Here is a 20,445-nt window from a genome sequence, read left to right on the forward strand (position 1 = left end):
TAGGGAAGGCCTGATTCTAACTGACCAGAGGAAGAGGGCGTTGTTTGTACAGTGTCCAGCCGTGGTAGAGGCACGCGCTGCTCCAGAAATAGATCTGAGATCTTTTCACCTCGCTCTGGGTCTGGGTTAGGTAGGCGGACAGAACACTGAGGAAAGCAATGACATCAACACCACCTTTACACACAGATAGATGCACAAAAATAGAAAACGATTAAGACACAGGCACACACAAACATACAGACACGCACACATACAAACTCCAAATCCCTAGAGTGAAGCTAACATCATCAGCAGTAGGTGATGTCACCACCTTGGCAGCCTCTCTGTCCCTGGAGACCTCTGACCCCAGGGCCACCTGCAGCTCATAAACACTGGAGGGGGTTGGTGTGTGTGTGTGTGTGTGTGTGTGTGGGGGGGGGGTGGGCGTCACAGGAAAGTCTTAGGCCATCTGGGCCAACAATGAGGCAGACAGACAGAGAGGGACCTGACTGATGCATTCCTGTGGCGTGTTGGTCGGCCGAAGGGGGAGGGGGAAGAGAGTCCCACAGGAAGGCCAGGGACTTTTTCTGCTGGGTGATACCTGTGGGGGCTTTGAGTTCACTCTCTTTAGAAACATTTTATATTTTACAAATACGTCATTGTAACTCTCTCAAGGTATTTGCAACTTAAATCCTTGTGGGAATTGCATGGTATCTGCATTGCTTTTAAGAAACCAGAGCAAGTGAGAAGAACGAGCAGTATAGAACATAAGACACAGTCACCTCATCCGAAAAACTGAGCCACAACTTTTTCAGCATTGGTTCAAGTCTGTCTTGCAGAAATCCACATTCACAGAAAACGTAGACGGATGCCTCTTTAGCAGACGTAATGAGACCGGTCTGATGGCTCTATTGGTTTGACAGCAGTGGTCCCTGGAGAGTGTACCTCACTGATTACTGGTACCTCACAGATGACTGCCTTCACAGCAGAAAAGGCCATCTGTCAAGATCATATCTTTATCATAGAGAATGTTAACTCCCAGAACAGGATTCCAGGTACTGTACACACAATAGCGAGAAGAAGCCAGAGCCCACGTGCTTGTTTCAAACATAACAACTGCCAAACATGTCATTTCTGACCCATTTTCTTTGACTGTTCATTAGATACATTTATGAGGGTGTTGCTAGCGGACAAATGTAGGTGCAGTGTATTATATATACTGTACGGGGCCCAATCCCAATACACCAAGATATCAATGATTCACATCTTTGGCTCCTAAAGGTACACATTAGGTTTGAATATTTCATGTTGAGAGCTGCAAAACGTCAGCTTGGTTTCCATAAACGCATCGAGTGAGTCGTTCCCACTGAAAACAATGTCTATCAAGCTCCCTTTTCCGTCCTGGATGGAGAGGGTCATGGGGGTTCAACCTTGAACATTTTGTGTTGGAATGTCATGGTTTTACTTAAGTATGAAGGTTCCTGCAGAATACTACACACAAACACAACACTCTGTTCACTGATGAGATTGTATTTTTCTATAAGAAATGGTGACAGTTGTTTTAAAATTGGTACCAATAATACTAAGTCTAATACTAGTTCTAATAATAAAATAAAGCTGTGGAGAAGTGAGTTTCCACCCGTGTGCTACATGATTCTAAGGGTATTTCAGCAGCATCTCAATGTTCCCTTTGAACAGTGATCTCGAAAACTGTAAAGAAATCCTCCAGTCTAACCTGTTTCAAATCCAGGTTGTTTCACTGTATGTAAATTGTTAAAAAGATTGTCTACTGTTGCCTTGAAAAGTACTTTTGTAAATACAGGAATCAGCCTAGTTTGTATTATGGATCAATACACATACACATATATTGTTCAATTCTTAAAAAATAGTTATTTTCCAGTGTAACTTCTGCAAATATAGACATCAACATAGTACAGGTATTCTTTCTCTGTATTTTTCAATGTTTTCCATATATCATGTGGTATCCAGACAAGGGTTTTAGACGAAACACGGAAGGTGACAAATGCAGTGGTTGTTAAACGTGTGATGTGTGCACTGGTTTCTGTCCATCTTTCTCATACGTGTATGTGAGTGTGTGGTATGTATGTGTGTGTGTGTGTGGGTGGGTGCCTGTGTGTGTACACTTGACTCAAGACTGATACCTACATGAAATACAACCAGATGATAATGCAGATGCATGTGGTTTCATGCTTCTTTTGCCCAGATACAGCTATAACATGTGTGTGTGTGTGTGTGTGTATGAGAGAGAGAGAGAGACAGAGAGAGAGAGAGAGAGAGAGAGAGAGAGAGAGAAGAGAGAGAGAGAACAAGAAAAAAGAAATAAAGAGAAAAAGAGAAACAGAGAGAGGGAGGGGAGAGAAAGATAGATAGAGAGAAAAGGAGGAGGGGTGGGAGCTTGTTTACAGCCTCCACACTCCTCAGCTAAAGGCTAAAAAAGAGGCGGCAGGGGGGGGGGGGATGATGGCAGGAAGAGAGACAGGCAGAAAGAGTGGGGGGAGGGCAGGGAGAGAGACAGGAAGAGAGAGGCAAAGAGAGTACCTTCACCAGCAGCAACTTCTCACAGATAAAAATATCTGCAGTGAAAAGCTCAGAGCGCAACAGAGGAACACACGCACACACTTGCCTGAAGGTGTAAGGCTTAAGTGCTGTCAGTTGTCTAAACGTACGCTTGCCAACATACAATTGTTGTTTTGTTAGAATATTGTCAAATGGAAGCCAAAAAATGAAAAATGATATAGACTCATCATTATACAGTTGGAGGGAAAGTAAAGCATCTCCTCTTTTTTAATTCCGTATGCATATCTGAGCTCTCTGACAGTAGAAACACTTGCAGTGAATATGAAAATAAAACTGATATGAGATGTTTCATCTTTTTGGGTGGTGTGGGCTATGGGAGGCTGGAGACTGAAACACTGGCTGAGATCAAAATATTGGGGAGAGGGAAAACTGAGAGGCTGTGAAGTTCTGGAAACTTTAAATGAGCAGAACCTGGGGCTGTCGAGCCCAGCCTCAGCCATGCTCCAACCCTGCCGCCTGGCATTCTGGATGATTGGTCTCAGTGGGTGTCTGGGATGGTGGGTAGAGCTTCACACACACACAAACTGACACAGTGTTTTGCGTACACACACACACACACACATTACAAGTGATCCACATCACAGCCAGCAGCTCAGTGGGGGAAGGGTTCACACCCAGCGCTCCCTGTCTATTCAGTAGCTAATTCTCCTGCGGAGGGATTCAAAGAACCTTGCCAGCCACCTGCACCACTGACATGAAGAGGGAGCGAGGGAGGGAGGGAGGGAGGGAGGGAGGGAGGGAGGGAGGGAGGGAGGGAGGGAGGGAGGGAGGGAGGGAGGGAGGGAGGGAGGGAGGGAGGGAGGGAGGGAGGGAGGGAGGGAGGGAGGGAGGGAGGGAAAGAGACAAGGGAGAAAAGGAAGGGGAGGGTGAGAGGAAGGGAGGAGTGGAGAAAGGGATTATGACGGAGGAAGAGAAGAGGGAGGAATGAGGGAGTGAAAAGGTGGGAGGGAGCAATGGAATAAAGTGGGAGGGAGGGATGGAGGGATGAGGGGAGCTAGGGAGGTAGCAGAGGAAGAATGACATCATCTTCCCTGAAATGTTAGCATTATCTCAGGCTTGGGCTTAACTGGCTGGCCCTCAGAGATGACATCACCCTCTGTCCACCCCTCCCCCTGCTTCTCTTGGGTTTCTGAATGCTGTTTGCAAGCTGGTGTGAGAATGTGTGACCATGTTCGCTTCTCCTTCATCTAAACACTACAATGAAGAATGATTCAAATGATTCAGGTGAGTCCCACTGAATCCTACAGGTGCCTTGTAGTAATGAAGGAGTAACAAGAGAGCGTTCGATAAATTAGTAACAGTGTGATTGCTGAGAAACACACATGATTATTATGGATTCTGTTATTTCTGGTGATCCACCACGCTTCCTCCCAACTTATTTCTATACACACCAGTGAGTCCAACCTTCTATTCAACAGACGCCTCTCAGGCCTGGTCTCTGTGAAAACTCCCACCCCACCAGCTCAACAGCTGATCCCCCTGAAATCCCACTTAGCCACAATGCCAAACATGCTAACAACGCCAAAGATGCCAACGATGCACTTTCAACATGTTCCAACACTCCGGGAATACCAGTGCTGATCGGCTTCCAATGAATGTATGGTTTGGTTTCACTCACTGGTCAGAGGTCCCTACTGGTCACTGGTCACTGAGTTGTTTAAAAAGATATATATGCCCAGGGAGTTTGACTTCACTCTCAAGAAATAGATAAATGTAATATGGTAATCTCTTCAAGAATTGATCTCATTATTGACAACATTATTGATCTTGAAATTAAATATCAGTTCTCAGTTGATCAAAAGATAAGACACCTAGTAGAAAGGGGTGGATGTTCTGTAGTTGATGTATAGCCTTGTTAAGTTTAAATATTCCATTAAACATACAGAAAAAAAAACAATTAACACTTATTTGACCTAAAGCATTTACTGTTGCAATAATAGCAGGGTATTGTTATATTTCTGAAGAGAAGTTAATATTTGATCATTTCCATAATGCAATTATTCGACCAGACACGGTCAAATTTCAACATTATTCTTCCCCCGTTTGACCGTAACAAAAAAAACCTACTCCCTGAAACAGCATCCCTCTGTAAACTTTACCTTCACAGTTGGAGGAGCAGTGTGAAGGAGTCTTAATCGGTCTCTCATGTCAGAGCCCATCTTTTTCTTTGTACTTCCACCCCTCCCTTGTCCTCTCATCAACTGGTCTAACCTGTATTTAATAACCTGCTGCTTTACTGTGGGACACAATTACCACAAACCCTGAACTGTAGACTTCTCTGAGGGTCTTAATAGTTTACTGCCCCACATCACAATGAGCCAACTCCTAATGACCCTTGGTGTGTAAACGAGTAGCATTCTCTTGCATCCTGGGCCTGTTTTCCTGTGGTAGAGTAGTGAGTATGTGACTGAAGACCCACCCCCCACCACCTCACACCTCTTTTGTGATGCAGGCCAGGTCTGTAATCCAGGCCCATAGCTGGGGAGTTCACACCTTGGTAAGCACCCACCCCCTGCTGGGCTGAGAGGATGGGATTAACGGAGCAAACCCTCCAGGGGCCTGACAGTACCCACACACACACACACAATCACACACTCACACATAAACACACACACAAACACAAACTTCCACGCACAAACATACCCACACACAAACACATGAACACACTACCATGAATTCATGCACACTTATGAAGACACACACTCAACACTTACAACATTACTACACTATTGCATAGAATCAAGCACACACACATACACACAAACAGACACTCACACTTGGACACACACGGACACACACAGAGACAGACACAAACATGCATACACCAGGACACACGCACCCTGCACACACCGCCTGTCCACACGAATCCCACATAAATGCAGACTGTCAACATTCTTCTCTTTCCGCTTGATAGCTTTCACTGCCTCCCTTTTGTGGTGCAGGTGTCCTCTTCCAGAGATCAGGGGTCAAAGCATACACAGGAATGGGCTAACACAGCCATTATGGAGACTGATGATGTCATAGCACGGTCAACATAAGCTCAACCCTGGAACAGAAGGGGTCACAGGTGCAGGAATGTAAAACGGGGTGACCATCAAGGGAAAGATCAATATTTTAGAGATCATTAAGTAAAGAGAGGTGGTGGGGGTGGATAGGTGTGTTCATTCCGACCCATGTTGGATCAAAGCATTCCATTTTGTCCACTCAAGTTGAAACCTCTGGGTGGATGCTGGGGGTGGGTGGTTGTGGTTGTGGGGAGGTTTGGTGTGAGACTGGGTGTGGGTTGAGGGCGTCATTCTCCAATTCTAAACTACTATAAATAGTAGTAAGAGACAGTATTGAACAAGAACAACACAGATTAAAAACAGCCAATATCATTCTGAATCCACTGAGAATCTTCACAGACAGAGAAGACCTTGCTTTGAGGTCTGTGTTGTTAGGCTACCTCTATTGGCCACAGGAAACTGTGACTAAACACCTTGTCCACTTATAATCTTCTTTTTTCACTGTATAAAAACTTTGTGTCCATTAAAGAGTGATATTTCATTGTGATTAAACTTGTCAAGCAAGAAACAACACTCTATATTTAGGATGATGTTAGGGGCCAAAAAAGTCTTTGTTATTTGTCTTTTAGCTCCTCAAACAGCTTGAGGACCCCCCCCCCCCCCACACACACACACACACACACACACACACACAAACACGCACCCCAGATATAAAAGAGCTTGAGATACCAGTAGAAGTATGCCTGTATGCCTGAATGCTGAACTCATCAGGGCCAAAAGCTTTAAATGGGACTGGCACAGTCATCTCGTTGGAATACCATATCTTGGGCACCTGTTGTGGATAACCATCCCTGACACTGTGCCCTCCTGGAGCATGATGGGGTGAGGTGTTTTCAGCTCCTGGAGCAGAGGGGAAGGGGAGGGCTGGCCTGGTCAGGCCTGCTCCTGCCCCAGACATGAACTCTCAAACAGCTGTCATTTCTCTACATAGCTATTCCAATTTGAATCACTGCCACAATGTGGTAGCAGTATCCCCGCCCTCCATCACCCCTGGCATTGGACAAAGGGAATGTATTCTGGACCAAAAAGACTCATTTTCGATGTCTAGAAAGTGAAACTTTGGAGAAGAAAGTTAAAAAAACAACTAGTAAAGGAAGTGAGGAAGATCTGGCAAACTCTGGTCTGTGGCGCCCTCTTGTGTTCAAAAACCATATGAATCTCAGCCTACACCAAAACTTTTTCACTAGGATACAGACTAATGTGGTATTTTTTTGTTTTTTTTTGCACAACTTTCAAAAAGTGTAATGTTCACATTAGTCATACTCATACAACCTTGGCCTGAGGCAGTAGTATCAACATCATTCAACGTGGTCTCTCTGACAACAAATGGGTTTATGAGACAGGAAAGTTAAGACCAGTCTGTGCTCCTTGACCTCAAGGTGTTTTGGAGACACCTAACTTCAGCGTCCCCACCTGACCGATAATATGCACCTCAACCTCTGGGTAGATCCTGAATGGCCCCAGCCAGCTGTCCGATCGGTTGGCCTTCCTGACAGCTTTGCTTATCTCAGGCTCGCCGCTGGCAGTGGACTTGTGGGGGACCTGTGATGGACCTGTGATGGGACGTCCAGTAGGCCTGTCTAGTCCAACCACACCGTAAACCCTCTTGGGTGTTTCATTGTCATCATAACAACAATCAGTTGTATCTAATTCGTTTAATACAATCCCAGAAAAAGTATTATTAAGTTTAACATTATCTACAATCATACAGGCTACTGCCCATGTTTGACCTAAAGCACTTGGTATTTGGGTTTAATTTGTTAATTTAGTCTCAAATAAACATAATGGACCGTTCAGTCGAATTTTTACTGGAAGCAATGCTATGTGTTACATGGAGTTGAAGTGAGCGTACCCTGGCCTGAGCACTGTAACCGCGTAATAAGGAAATAGACATGCTACCTGTGTCTACACCACACGCTTAAGGACAAGGAGTGGCTTTTCAAATACCTGCTTTGCACCTTCGAGTAAAACAACGGTCAGGCCTTTTAAACGAGTAAGCCCATAAGGAATACACTTTCGTTCACATATTCGTGGAGGAAAGGCCCTCCTTTAAGGTATGGCCACACCATTTGTTTGTGAAATGTTAGAAATGTTAAAGATACATTTGCAGAAATAAACATCACGAATGTTAACAACTTAAAGTGAATCGCCCATGATCGAGGAGGTAGAGCTAGCAGCCGGGACGGATGCAGCTGGGAAGGTAGCCTAACGACTTCTTTCGTATAGCCTACATTTATTTTTATGGTTGATAACAGTATGGGTTTCCCGAGTGTTACATTAACGTGGCAGCAGTAGTTTAAGTTTATTTTCGGGAATGTATAGGGTTGGGCTACAGAGGTAGCGTACTTGAGCTGCGTCAATTATTGTGATCATATTTGACCGAGAATAATGTTTGATTTAGCATTGTGCAAAGTAGCTTTTGAGTGCCGTACTTACAAGCTTCTTCATTATCATAGCAAGTCTGTGCAGGTGAAATTGTTAGGCCACATTCCAAAGCCAAGGCATTGCATGCAATACTTGCTTCCAACTAAACGCAACACTCACCCCCACTTTTCTCAGAAAAAGATGGCTGTTCTTACCATAATAAAAGGGGTAGATAGAAAAGGGAAGTTGAAATATATTCATTTTCATCTGTCATAACACCTCTTTTAAAGCTCTACTTGCCAATAAACATTCACCGATTGCCATAGTCTTAGTACCACAGTCAGTCTAAGGTGAATTTTTCTCACCCCAGAGAAATGTGGGAACTATCAAACGAGCTTATAAGCTCCCTAGAATGAAGGTAAGGAATGTTTAGTAGTTAGACGTTTATTTGAAAACGTCATAAGCGTAGACATTGTAATAAAAAATACTAACAACAGATAAGCTGGTACAAAAAGTAGAGGTTGCATAATCAGACATGCTCTGTTGTACAGGCTGTCTGTGGCAAAACCACTCCGCTCTCAGATCCTACTCAGACCCAAGATAAGAAATCTTGAAAGTGGAACAGTTGCCATAACAACTCCAGTGTTGGCATGACGGGCGTGTCAGATGCACAAGCATGTAACCTGTAAAGTTCATTATGAAGGGTTTGGGGTCGTGAATGCAGTCAGAATAAAGAAACATATCCCCAACAACGATCTTAATTAGACTCACTGAGCTGAATCGTTGGTTAAGGATCAATGTGGCCTAAATCAGTTCATAAATCTTCCGTTTTGTAATGGAGTCTATGTTTGACAGTCACTTTCTTCGCAGAAACATAGCCCACTACACAATTTTTGTGTCTTGAGTTTATTTAGAGAACATTTCTGACAATCATGCTAGAGGCCAAAAGAGCAAATGATGGTAATCTCCAGCCATGCTTTCAATTTTCAGATGTAGCCAGGATATGTTACTTCTTCATGCTCTCACTCAGATCCTCCTGGCCAATCAGACTCCCCCCTTCCCCCATATCAGTCTTTACCTTGTATCTGTGCACATAGTGCTCAGGTCCTGGTGTTTGCTTTCTAAAGATGATAGTTCAGAGGTCAAGTATCACACACATGTAATGGGGCCTGGACACAGGGCTGAGATGTTAGCCTACTCAATGATTTGAAATATGGTGGAAAAGAAACTGTATACCCTTTTGCATGAAATTGCAAAGACATGTACAAAAAACAAGTAGCAATATTAAAAGTAACATGTTTAACTCCCAGTTTCTCTGTAGGTAGAAGACAATAATCTTATGAAGTTTGTTTCAACATCAATGTTTATAAAAATTGAATTCTGGAATGTGTGTTACATAATCATCTTTGAGGAGACATACTTGCATTTTTAAACACACACACGGCCACGCAAACACACACTCACACGCACACACACACACTCACACTCACACGCACACACACACACACACACACACACACACACACACACACACACACACACACACACACACAGGGTGAGGAATTCACAGCCTCAGGCTAGCAAAACAGTACCATCAGGAAGCCTGAGAATATAGCAGACTTTGACACAAAGCTCTCCTCAGACAATCCAGCCCCATGACCGAGGGCTGTGTTCATATGAGGAACCTGCCATGTCACTCATACACGTACACAAGACATTTTGAGGTTTGTCACTTTATTGAATGTGACATGTTTTCCGACCTGCATGTTTGACAGGTAAGGTACTTCTTTGTCTTCTTTTGTACCTAGACATGTTATTCACGAGTCATGATATTGGCTTTGTCTTGAGATAATGAGAAGGTGCTGAAGTTTCATGTCGTGTTTTCCGTCAGATGTGTGAAGTATACAAGGCACATTTTCACTTTTAGACTGTTAGAGTAAGTTTGTTAGGAAGATGAGGAAGATTGAGAAGCTCTAGGCTGAGCAAACATGGGTTTGACTTAGAACTTTTTTTTCACTATTAAATACAGTGTGAAGAAAACAGGCTGAGGTAGAACATGAAATGAAGTGTTGTGACAAGTGTAAAAACGCTCACACCTCAAAGTTTTGTTTCTGGTTTCATTGTGCAGCGTCAACGTGTAGTTGTGTAATTGTTGTTGCTGTCAGTGGTAAGTTTCATGTCACGTATGGCCGAAGTTGAAATTGTGTGTAACAGCTATTTCAATGACTTGGCAATAACATGTACGCTATGTTTAGTGAAATTGAGTCTGTTCGCATGAAGAAATACAGAGGCTGTGTCTCTCAAGATTTGAGTCCCATCATTTAAAAAAAACTTTGACACATTGTTGTCTTGTGACTCCTCCACAGGCTGTTACATGTACTCTGAGGCAGGAATGTAATCTGTATATCTGTGAATCGACTGCACTGGGAGTAATACACCAACACTCTGGATCAGGGGGATCTGAAGTGTTCATCTGAATTTTGAATTCCAGAGATTTTTTTTTTGCAACAGCACATACAACACAGCAACATCTAAAAACAGGAATGACTGCAGTTCATCAGTAAATAACATTACCTCAAGTTATGGCATCACAACAAACCATTCGTCGTTAGTCAGTTTTTTCTGATGATCAATACAGAAAGGTTTTCAAGGTTTTCCCAGACATCCACTGTAAAATGAGCATTGATACATGGATGTGGTATGGCACAGAGAAGAGGGGGTCATGCTAAACTGACAGATTGCCCACTGCTTCATACTAGACTACCTCCTTTGAAGTCAGCTACAAACCAGAGCGTCAAACTCTGTGGGGATCATGAGATTCTCAACAATGTCTACAACAGCATGTCCTCCTCCTCCTCAGGAATGATGTGGGTATGATGTTGTTCTCCCTGCCTTGATGATGTACGAGGTCATGTCAGGAGACACCCGAACACTGTCCTGGAAGGTACCCAGCCCAGGCCACAACGGGCCAGAACCTAGCCCAGAGGACGCAGCCATCGCTGGGAATGGAGGGCCAGTCAAGATCCTTAAAGTCTGCTTCACCACAAGCAGCAACCTGGGCAAGAACTTTAAACTGGTCAAGTGTGACAGCTCCTGGCAGATTAGGGTGAGGGGCAGATATTGTTCTTAGTCATCTATATGATGGTGTACTGATACGCTGTCTCTATCTTTCTCTCTCTATCATTCTGTTCTCTTTTTGTCCATATCTTTCTGTTTTTGCTCTTTTTTTATCTCGTCTGTCTCATCTGGGCTGAAGACCCAGATCTGTTTCTTCTATCTTTGGGGGTTTTGTGGTACTTTTATCTCTATCTTTAGTCCTATTACATTTGAGCTGTGTATTTGAAAGAATTAGGAATTTGCTGATGTTTTGAGTTGTGTGCATTAGTACACACCAATCATAGCTTTCCAGATAGCACCCTAAGGATTTTCTGTTTAGAATATACTCACAGCTCACATCTCTCATTAGTCCTCTGAACTCTAACATTAATCAATCTTCTGAGGCATTGGATGACAGATGATCTTTTAAGGTTTTGGGAAACCAAGGCTAATTCCTCAGCTTGCTGTAGTCATTCTGATGAGGGTTATTAATCTAGTTTGTGACTCCTGTCATGACTCATGTTTGTGACTCCTGTAATTTGCCAGAGTAACTGACAAATAAGACAAAATCCACTTTGGAAACCAAAAAGCATGATTTCATAAGAGTTACAATATTATGAATACATACCAAATGAAATGAAACATAACTAAACATCAACTAAAGACCCCTGTCACTCTTGTCCTCTCTACTAGGCTATTATCCAGTCTATTCTGAACAGCGGTCGACTCGGGCCCAACATCCAGTACAAGAACTGCTATGGCCTCCTGCTGAAGCACCTGAAGTCTGAGGAGCTGCACTGGCTCCACCATGATCTGACCGTGGCCGAGGTGGAGCAACGCTATGAAAGTCACCATGTTGAGGCAGAGTGGAGGTGAGAGAGATGGACAGGGAGAGAGGAGGGAAGGGGGAGAGAGGGAGGTAAGTGGGTGTAGATGAGGGAGGAGAGAGGGAGGGGGACTAGGTGAGAGGGAGAAGGGAGAAAGGCAGGAGGCAGACTGCAAGTGAGAGAGATGGAGGTAAGAAAGCAGGAAGATGAGGGGTTTGTTTATTATCATGTTGTTTATGATTACACCTTCTGTGAACTTGGATACCTGTGTGCACTTGTCATGCACTTCTCTTTCTTGGAATTCTGTCCATGTTTATGTTGAAGTCTGGAAGGCTTCCAAGAAACAATGGATTTTTGAGAATCCAAATGCTGTGCTTCCACAAGTACAGAAATAGAAAATGACATGACTGCTGTTTGTGTTTCACCCGTCTCCCTCTCTGTGCTCTAGGTATGACCTGCGGGTGCGCTACATCCCAGATAATTTCCTGGAGAAGTTTAAAGAGGACAAGACCACTTTGCTCTACTTCTACCAACAGGTGAGCAAAATGCTAGACAAGGACTCTCCTATCTGCTCCTAGAGAGCCATCCTCTTGTTGGTTTACACTCCAACCCTGTTCCTGGAGAGCAACCCTTCTGTTGGTTTTCTCTCCAACACCATATAACCAGGTAGTCATCCAGCTAATTATTGGAATCGGGTATGTAAAGGTTTGAAGGGAGTACCTAATCTATGGGAGCTCTCCAGGAACAGGGTTTAGGAGCATTGTACACAGTGTCAAACAAAACTGAGAAATACATCTGCAGAAAACAGCTGACATTAGATAAAAATCAACATTATTAAATACATTCTCCCTGTTGTCTGTGTGTTCTGTTAGGTGCGTAGTGACTACATGCAGTACCATGCCAGTAAAGTGAGTGATGGGATGGCCCTGCAGCTAGGCTGTCTGGAGATCAGGTGAGGAGCTGCTTTCTTTCTGCATACTTTTCCCCCGGCCTGGTCGTCGTGTAAACAGATATGACACACACATACACGCAGAAACTGGACCACGTTTGAATTCCCTCACATTTTTCACACAGCAAATGTTGTTCGTCTTAATGTTGGTCTGTGTTCATGCTGTCTTTTCACTCAATCTTCTCAGGAGGTTTTATAAAGACATGAACGCGAAAGGTCTTGAAAAAAAGTCAAACTTTGAGCTGTTGGAGTAAGTTTGGTTTATTTTCAATTTAATTCAACTGAACTTAAATTGTCATATTTTGTTTTGGTTGTGAAACATAGGAGTATCTTAATGTGTTCTTTGTGACCATGCAGGAAGGAGGTGGGGCTGGACCTCTTTTTTCCTAGAGGGCTGATAGATAGCATGAAGGTAACCCTGAATCTCTGTCTTTAATATGTGCACAGACTTTAGTTCGTCAAACACACTGCACAAAGTAGGCTACATGATTTCAACAAATCCCTAAATGCGAGAGCTGACTCGATCCAGCTCCAAGGTGTCCAGAAGCTCTGGTGTCTGACTGGTGTTGATGCTCCTCCTGGCAGCCCAGAGCGCTGAGGAGGCTCATCCAGCAGACGTTCCAGCAGTACGCCACGCTGAAGGAGGAGGACTGCATGATCAAGTTCTTTGAAACCTTGATCCAATTTGTCAATGTCGACGAGGAGGTCTTTCCCTGTGAGCTAGTGGTGAGCTTTGCTTTTGCCTCTTTTCTGGCATCCAGAACGACTAGAACAAACTATAGGATGCGTTTAACTTGTATATAATACTTGTATGGATAATAATGTCTTTTCATGTGATTAACATATATTATATATTGTTTCACAGCAAGGCTGGAGTCTGTCTGTAGAGCTGGTGATCAGAGCCAAGGGAATTCGCCAGCGCACCCAAAAAGATTCAGCAGTACGTCTGTCAGGCTCCCCACTGTGGTCACCATACCACAGTACTACCAGTTTAAAATCCTAACCTTTCCCTCAATATTTTTCCATTATCAAGAGCAAAAACATGTCTTGATGAAATAACTATTGACTCCTTTGTCTCATAACAGTGTAATGAATGCAAGTTTGTAATGAAACCTATGGTAATAATCTATGCATATCATTGTTTCTCTCTTCAGCCTGTGTGTATTGCTGACTTTAAACAAATCAAAAACATCAAACACTTACCTCAGACTGATGGCAAAGCCCTCATCACCTTGGACATAGAGGGAGCCAGACAAGTAAGAGCTGGAGCTTCCATCTGCCCTCTATATTCTAAATTCTTATACCGGTGCACTGACATGCTTACACAAACTATCCCAGGTAAAATGCAAATGATTTATTTGTTTTTGTTCCATTAGTCCCTGTCCATCAACGTGGCCACTTTTGCCATGGCTGAGAACATGGTGGACCTTATTGACGCATACTGCCGCTTGGAAAGCGGCAAGGATGACACGTTCATCTCCAGAACAAACAAAGGTAGGAGGTTTTTGGCTGATGGGCTGCATCTCAGTCTGTAGAGATGCTTTATTTCCTGGTCTCCTTGTCATTGCCTTCTCATGTCTATGTATCTAATACTCTCCTTAAACCACATATCCTCCTTGATGCTGATAACAGAAGGAACAGAAGAAGAAGAACAGGAACCATAAAGTCTGTGTATTAACCAGACATCTGTTTTGTCATCCATAGATACCCAAAGAAGTTCTCTACCTGCAATTCCAACTACGTAAGCTAATTAGCTCTGCTTTTTTTCCAAGCGTAACTCAAGTATAGCATCTACTTGTTTTTAGTATATTTACGTAGCTGTGAGGTATGTAGATCTCTTGTCTCACCCCCCCACTTTCTCTCCTTCCCATATCCTCTTATCCTCCTCTTTTCTTCCCCCGCTCTTCCCCCCCCCTCGTTGGAGCAGAAAGGACACAGAGAACTTCAGATACAGTATGGGTGAGTCAGCTTTTCCTTTTGAATAAAAAAATAAAAAAATACAGAAATACTTCTACATCAGTGCATCATCAAGCATAATTGGTGTTAGACACAGTAATGTCAACTCCACTCTTATTATGACGACACAGTTGTATCTTCCATAACTGAATGCACATTTTTGAAAATATTTTTAAAAATATAGGATCTGATATTTATTGTGAGATTATGGAGGAGAAGCCAAAGTCTGGTGAGTGGAGTCTTACTTTGTACTGGGGTTTGATATTTTTCAGTCTTAGTAAGTAATAAACGTTATGTGAGGCCTCATTATGAAAATGGATCCTGCTTGTGTTCAGTGGTGAAGTACGGGATTGAAAGACAGAACATAGTCCTTGGGCGAATTCTTGGCTCCGGGTTTTTCGGAGAGGTCTACGATGGCGTTTACAAAAAGAAGGCAAGGAAGTATCCATCTCTGATTATCTTACAGTAAAAATGCAGATATGGTAAAGCTTTGCTGGTGACATCTGTTGTGTTGTCTTTTGTAAATATCTTCTTTTTTGCCTGCTTATGCTTTCCTTGGATGCTTTTAACATTTCTAATGAGTTCTATGTGGCACGGAGGGGATTGCACTGTTACAGCATCAGAAGTGATATTGTAACGTTATTGACACTATTAGTAGTAGTAGTATTGTTCTATATCATATTACTTTATTATTTGAATTCTACAATATTATGATTGTTTTTCATGATGTTGACTTGTGTGTCCCTGAACCAGAATGGAGACAGGGTCAGTGTGGCTGTGAAGACCTGTAAAGACTGTTCTCCTGACGTCATGGAGAAATTCATGAGTGAAGCAGGTGCTGACACCATAGAACACAACTGAACATTTGGAATAATCTATATTCATTCTCTCATAGAATGTCTAGGAGTGAATCATACAACCTTCCACATTGTTTTGTGTTATTACACATATTCAGCTCTGAACAGTGTAAATCCAATAATGCCTAACCTATCAGTCTTTAATATTCACTATCACGATGGAAGACGATTGCTCTCTGAGGTTGTGACTGTTTACCAGATCTTTGATTCTATTTGCTCGTGCGCCAGTGATCATGAAGAACTTGGACCACCCTAACATCGTCAAGCTCATTGGAATCATAGAAGAAGACCCAGTGTGGATCGTCATGGAGCTCTACCAACATGGAGAGGTGGGTGACTGACAGGTGGTTCTAAGGGAGGAAGACACTTCTGGGATGTCTCTAGAGAGTTCATTGTCTGCTATGTTTGTTGCCACCAGCTGGGGAACTACCTGGCCCAGAACCAGCAGAATCTGACCAACGTGACCCTGGTCCTGTACTGTCTCCAGATCTGTAAAGCCCTGGTCTACCTGGGGGGGGTCAACATGGTGCACAGGTAGGACCGAACCTTCAACCCTACAAAAAACAACAACAAAAGAATGATCATTTAGAAATGAATGACAAAGTACATGGAGATGTCATATATTCCTGCGTCTGGTGCCTCAATGTTTTGACTTTGTATGTGTGTGTATTGTGTTGTGACAGAGATATTGCGGTGCGCAACATTCTGGTGGCCGCTCCAGACTGTGTGAAGCTCGGTGACTTCGGTCTCTCCAGATACATAGAGCAAGAGGAGTACTACAAAGGTAAGCGTTGATAATGACGTTGCACCATCGTTGCACCACCATGGAGCAAAGTGCACTGGAAGATTCTGTTGTATAGACACATAGATGACTAGAAATGACTTTTTACCTGGTGTCATTCTCACAGCTTCAGTAACTAGACTGCCGATCAAATGGATGGCTCCTGAATCAATCAACTTCAGACGCTTCACATCGGCTAGTGATGTCTGGATGTTTGGTAAGTGTGGAGCAGTAAGCTGTAGGCTAACCCGACAAGATGAACCGTGACAAGACGGAGGATGCAGTGAGTAGGATTCATGTTTCCCCTTGTTTTCTCGTCCCTCCCACAGCTGTGTGCCTGTGGGAGATCATAAGCCGTGGGAAGCAGCCATTCTTCTGGCTGGAGAACAGGGATGTGATCAACCAGCTGGAACAGGGCATCAGGCTGCCCAAACCAGAGGAGTGCCCCCCCGCCCTCTACTCCCTCATGACCCGCTGCTGGTCCTACGACCCCCAGGAACGACCCACCTTCACTGAGCTGGTGGTCAAGATCAGGTGCTGACCACACACGGGTTGTTTGTTGATTCATTGGTTGGTTGCTTACTTGATATACCCGTATAGGTATGATTTGCTTGAGATGAATCCACTTAAACTTTCTTTGTTTGGGTGACCTTGATGCTGTATATGATTAGTGTGTGTAATGTTGTAGTGACGTACATAAGATGGAGAAGGAGGAGGAGGTGGAGAGACTAAGGGACAGAGCCAGAGGAGCGCGCACCACCAAGCTCTTTGAACCCAAGTTCACCATCAGTGAACCTCCTCCTAAGGTAGCAACATGCTTCTGTCTCTTGATCAAAAATGCACCCGTCTACAGTACTGAGGGTACCGAGGGTAATCTTTTACATGGTGCATGTATACATCATTGTTTCAATATGTGTGTGTGTGTGTTTCCCCTCAGCCTTCGAGGATGCCAGGGCGCTTCGGGAAGCAAGCGAGCTTTGGCCTGCACATTGAGGTACAGAACCTCCTGTAGCTGTCCTTACTCTCCCTGTCCCACTGCACTGTCTCTTTCTTGTTGGCCAGCATGTTCATGTACGTGTGTGTTTGTGTGTTGTTTGTGTGTTGTTTGTGTGTGTGTGTTTGTGTGTGTGTTTGTGTGTTGGCCAGCTGAACGAGGCGTTGTGTGCCAGCTCTCCAGACCTGGCCAGCCCATGTGACTACCAGTCTCCTCTGGACTCCACCAACAGCTTGATGGTCCCAAAGTTGTCTCCCCGACGACGCAGTATGGGGGTATGCATACACATACACATGCATACATTGATATAGTACACTGTGTATAATATACCGTACAAACAGGCAGCACTGTGTGCTTCACCTAATATACCTGCATGTGTGCTGTGTGTGTCCTCTAGGAGAGGGACTTCATTGCGGTGCCCACCAAGGAGGAGGCCCAGCGCCTGTGGCAGAGTGACAGAGACCTCCTGCAGAGCACCCTCCTCCAGCAGAAAAAGGACATGAAGGAGGACAACAAGTGGCTGGAGAAGGAGGAGAAACTACTGGTGGGTAACACACTGTTGGCCCCCAGCACTTCTCCCCTCACTCTCTCTCTGTCTCTCTCTCTCTCACGTTGTTCTTTGTCAGTCTTGGAAGAGGTGTTCAAGAAGGAGGTCAGTTTGTGAACTTGCCTGTTTCTTTTCAGGATCCCATGGGCTCCAATATAGTGAACAGTCCAGAGGTAGGTTCTGTCTGTCTGTCTGTCTGTCTGTCTGTCAGTCTATGTCTGTTGGTTTGTCACTCCACTTGTTACACATAGGTTTTCTGTGTTTGAATCATTATATTCACTTTTGGTTTCTTTGTTCCTAGTTGCCAGTGCCAGAGAATGTTCATGGTGAGTGTTCTCCAGAGTTTACATTATGACATGTGTTAAACAGCAGTATAACAGGGCTCATATACTGTACCAATAGAATATCCTGAGCCTCTGTGTGTGTTAGTGAAAGTCTCCCTCTCTGTCCTTCACTATGTCGCTCCTGTCTGACCTCAGCTCCTCCAGAGAAGCCTCCTCGACTTACCGCTCAGGTAAGCACAAACACACACACTTCCTGTGTCCGCTGATCATCAGTTCGATCCCAGGGTCTCTCTATCCCCCTCCCCTCTCTCCCTCAGGCGGCCCCCACAGCTGAACTGGACCGCTCTGAGGACAAGGTGTATCAGTCAGTCATGGAGCTGGTCAAGGTAGTGGTGCAGCTGAAGAATGACATTGGCACTCTACAGCCTGAGAACTACATCTCTGTTGTGAAGGTACAGGCTGGACTCTGCTGTCTCTTTATGTGTTATATTGTAGGAACATGTCAGGGATGGGTTATACAGTACTAATGCTACTGTGAAGGTAATGTCTGAGTTCTTGATAAGAAAGCTTATTAGAATTTGGGTAATTTTCCTTTAGCAGTGTCATGTGGTAACATGCTAGAAGTAACTGTCTTTTCTTGCATTTCAGTCTGTAGGACTTACCCTACGGGATTTGATTCGCAATGTGGATGAGATTCTACCCACCTTACATGATTCCATCAAAACTGAGGTAGTTTTCCTCCTGTATGAAGAAACTAGAAAAGTGTTTTCATCTTAACTTTGAATTGGAAAAAGCTGCAATAAAGATACTCTTTTACAGAAATATAAGAAGTTACTGATGTAGAGTAATAAATAAATAAGCCAGTCATCTGACCCATTCCCTTATCCTTCCCTTCCCCCCCTGCTCTCCTCTCCTTTCCCCCCTGCTCTCTTCCCCACCTTCCTCTCCTTTTCCCCCTGCTTTCCTCCCCTTTCCCCCCTGCTCTCCTCCCCAACTTCCTCTCCTTTCCCCCCTGCTCTCCTCCCCACCTTCCTCTCCTTTTCCCCCTGCTCTCCTCCCCTTTCCCCCCTGCTCTCTTCCCCACCTTCCTCTCCTTTTCCCCTGCTCTCCTCCCCTTTCCCCCTGCTCTCCTCCCCACCTTCCTCCCCTTTCCCCCTGCTCTCCTCCCCACCTTCCTCCCCTTTCCCCCTGCTCTCCTCCCCACCTTCCTCCCCTTTCCCCCCTGCTCTCCTCCCCACCTTCCTCCCCTTTCCCCCCTGCTCTCCTCCCCACCTTCCTCCCCTTTCCCCCCTGATCTCCTCCCCACCTCCCTCTCCTTTCCCTCCTCCCTTCCCTCTGTTCCACCTTCTTTAGATTGAAGGCACTCAGAAGCTCCTGAACCACGACATGGCGGAGGTCATCAGTAAGATGCGCCTGGCGCAGCAGAACGCCATCACCTCCTTGAAGGAGGAGTGTAAGAAGCAGCTGCTGTCCGCCGCACACACACTGGCCATGGACGGCAAGAACATGCTGGACGCCGTGGACCAGGCTAGGGTCAGGGCCAACCTGGCCAAGCCCAAACCCCAGGCCTCCTAATGGACTTCACCGGGGTCTGGTCTCTTGAGGGTCCTGGATGTATTGTGTGGCCGCAGGGGACACACACATGCATGTTGAAGACTGAGTGGACATGTTGTAGTTGGTGTGACGTGCTTCCTTGACTATAGACTCCTGCAAAGGTGTGTCTGTCTGTCAAAAGTTGTGACTGAGATTTTTGAGGAGGACAGGAGGTCTCTCCAAAGTGTTTGGTTGCCAAAGATACTAATGTTGACCAAAACAATACTTTTTTTCACTTGGAGTCTTTAAACATTTGTTGTTTTATAAAACGGGGGTTGTAAAGTGGTATACAGCTAAATTGTTAAATAAGACATTTACTAAATAGTTGGAGTGGGTAGCCTTCTACTCTACTACTAAGTTCATATGAAAAGTTTTTTTTGAGCCATTACTTTGTTGAGACTGTTGAAAGAAAATAAATGAGATAAAAAATGCATCTTATGTATGCTATGAGATATAATATTATGTCAACATATTTTTTATGTTCCTCTCAAAGTATGTTTTGTCAATAATGTCAAAAACCAATAATCCTGATAATTTGGCATATATTAAAATGAA

At 44.3% G+C, this 20,445-nt stretch overlaps 1 protein-coding gene across 2 annotated transcripts; it reads left to right on the forward strand.

Moving 5' to 3' along the window:
- The first annotated feature begins 7,558 nt into the window (after positions 1 to 7,558).
- ptk2bb (protein tyrosine kinase 2 beta, b) lies at positions 7,559 to 20,445 on the forward strand. 2 transcript variants are annotated; one of them, XM_084699556.1, is made up of 31 exons: positions 7,559 to 7,696; positions 10,867 to 11,112; positions 11,796 to 11,974; positions 12,378 to 12,465; positions 12,802 to 12,881; positions 13,066 to 13,128; positions 13,236 to 13,290; positions 13,464 to 13,604; positions 13,744 to 13,818; positions 14,033 to 14,134; positions 14,255 to 14,372; positions 14,583 to 14,619; positions 14,806 to 14,837; positions 15,019 to 15,063; positions 15,170 to 15,267; positions 15,588 to 15,669; positions 15,920 to 16,020; positions 16,110 to 16,225; positions 16,375 to 16,475; positions 16,600 to 16,689; positions 16,802 to 17,006; positions 17,161 to 17,278; positions 17,410 to 17,466; positions 17,619 to 17,741; positions 17,864 to 18,010; positions 18,151 to 18,186; positions 18,315 to 18,339; positions 18,493 to 18,527; positions 18,615 to 18,749; positions 18,946 to 19,026; positions 19,651 to 20,445. In XM_084699556.1, exons 2-31 carry the CDS (start codon positions 10,903 to 10,905, stop codon positions 19,870 to 19,872), a joined length of 2,997 nt encoding a protein of 998 aa, XP_084555682.1. In that variant the 5' UTR covers positions 7,559 to 7,696; positions 10,867 to 10,902; the 3' UTR covers positions 19,873 to 20,445. The 2 variants fall into 2 exon arrangements, with proteins under 2 accessions (XP_084555682.1, XP_084555683.1); XM_084699557.1 differs by lacking the exon at positions 7,559 to 7,696 and adding an exon at positions 7,728 to 7,842.

Source organism: Hypomesus nipponensis, chromosome 6, assembly GCF_054491055.1.
Source record: "Hypomesus nipponensis isolate SF chromosome 6, ASM5449105v1, whole genome shotgun sequence".
Classification (NCBI taxonomy): Eukaryota; Metazoa; Chordata; class Actinopteri; order Osmeriformes; family Osmeridae; genus Hypomesus; species Hypomesus nipponensis.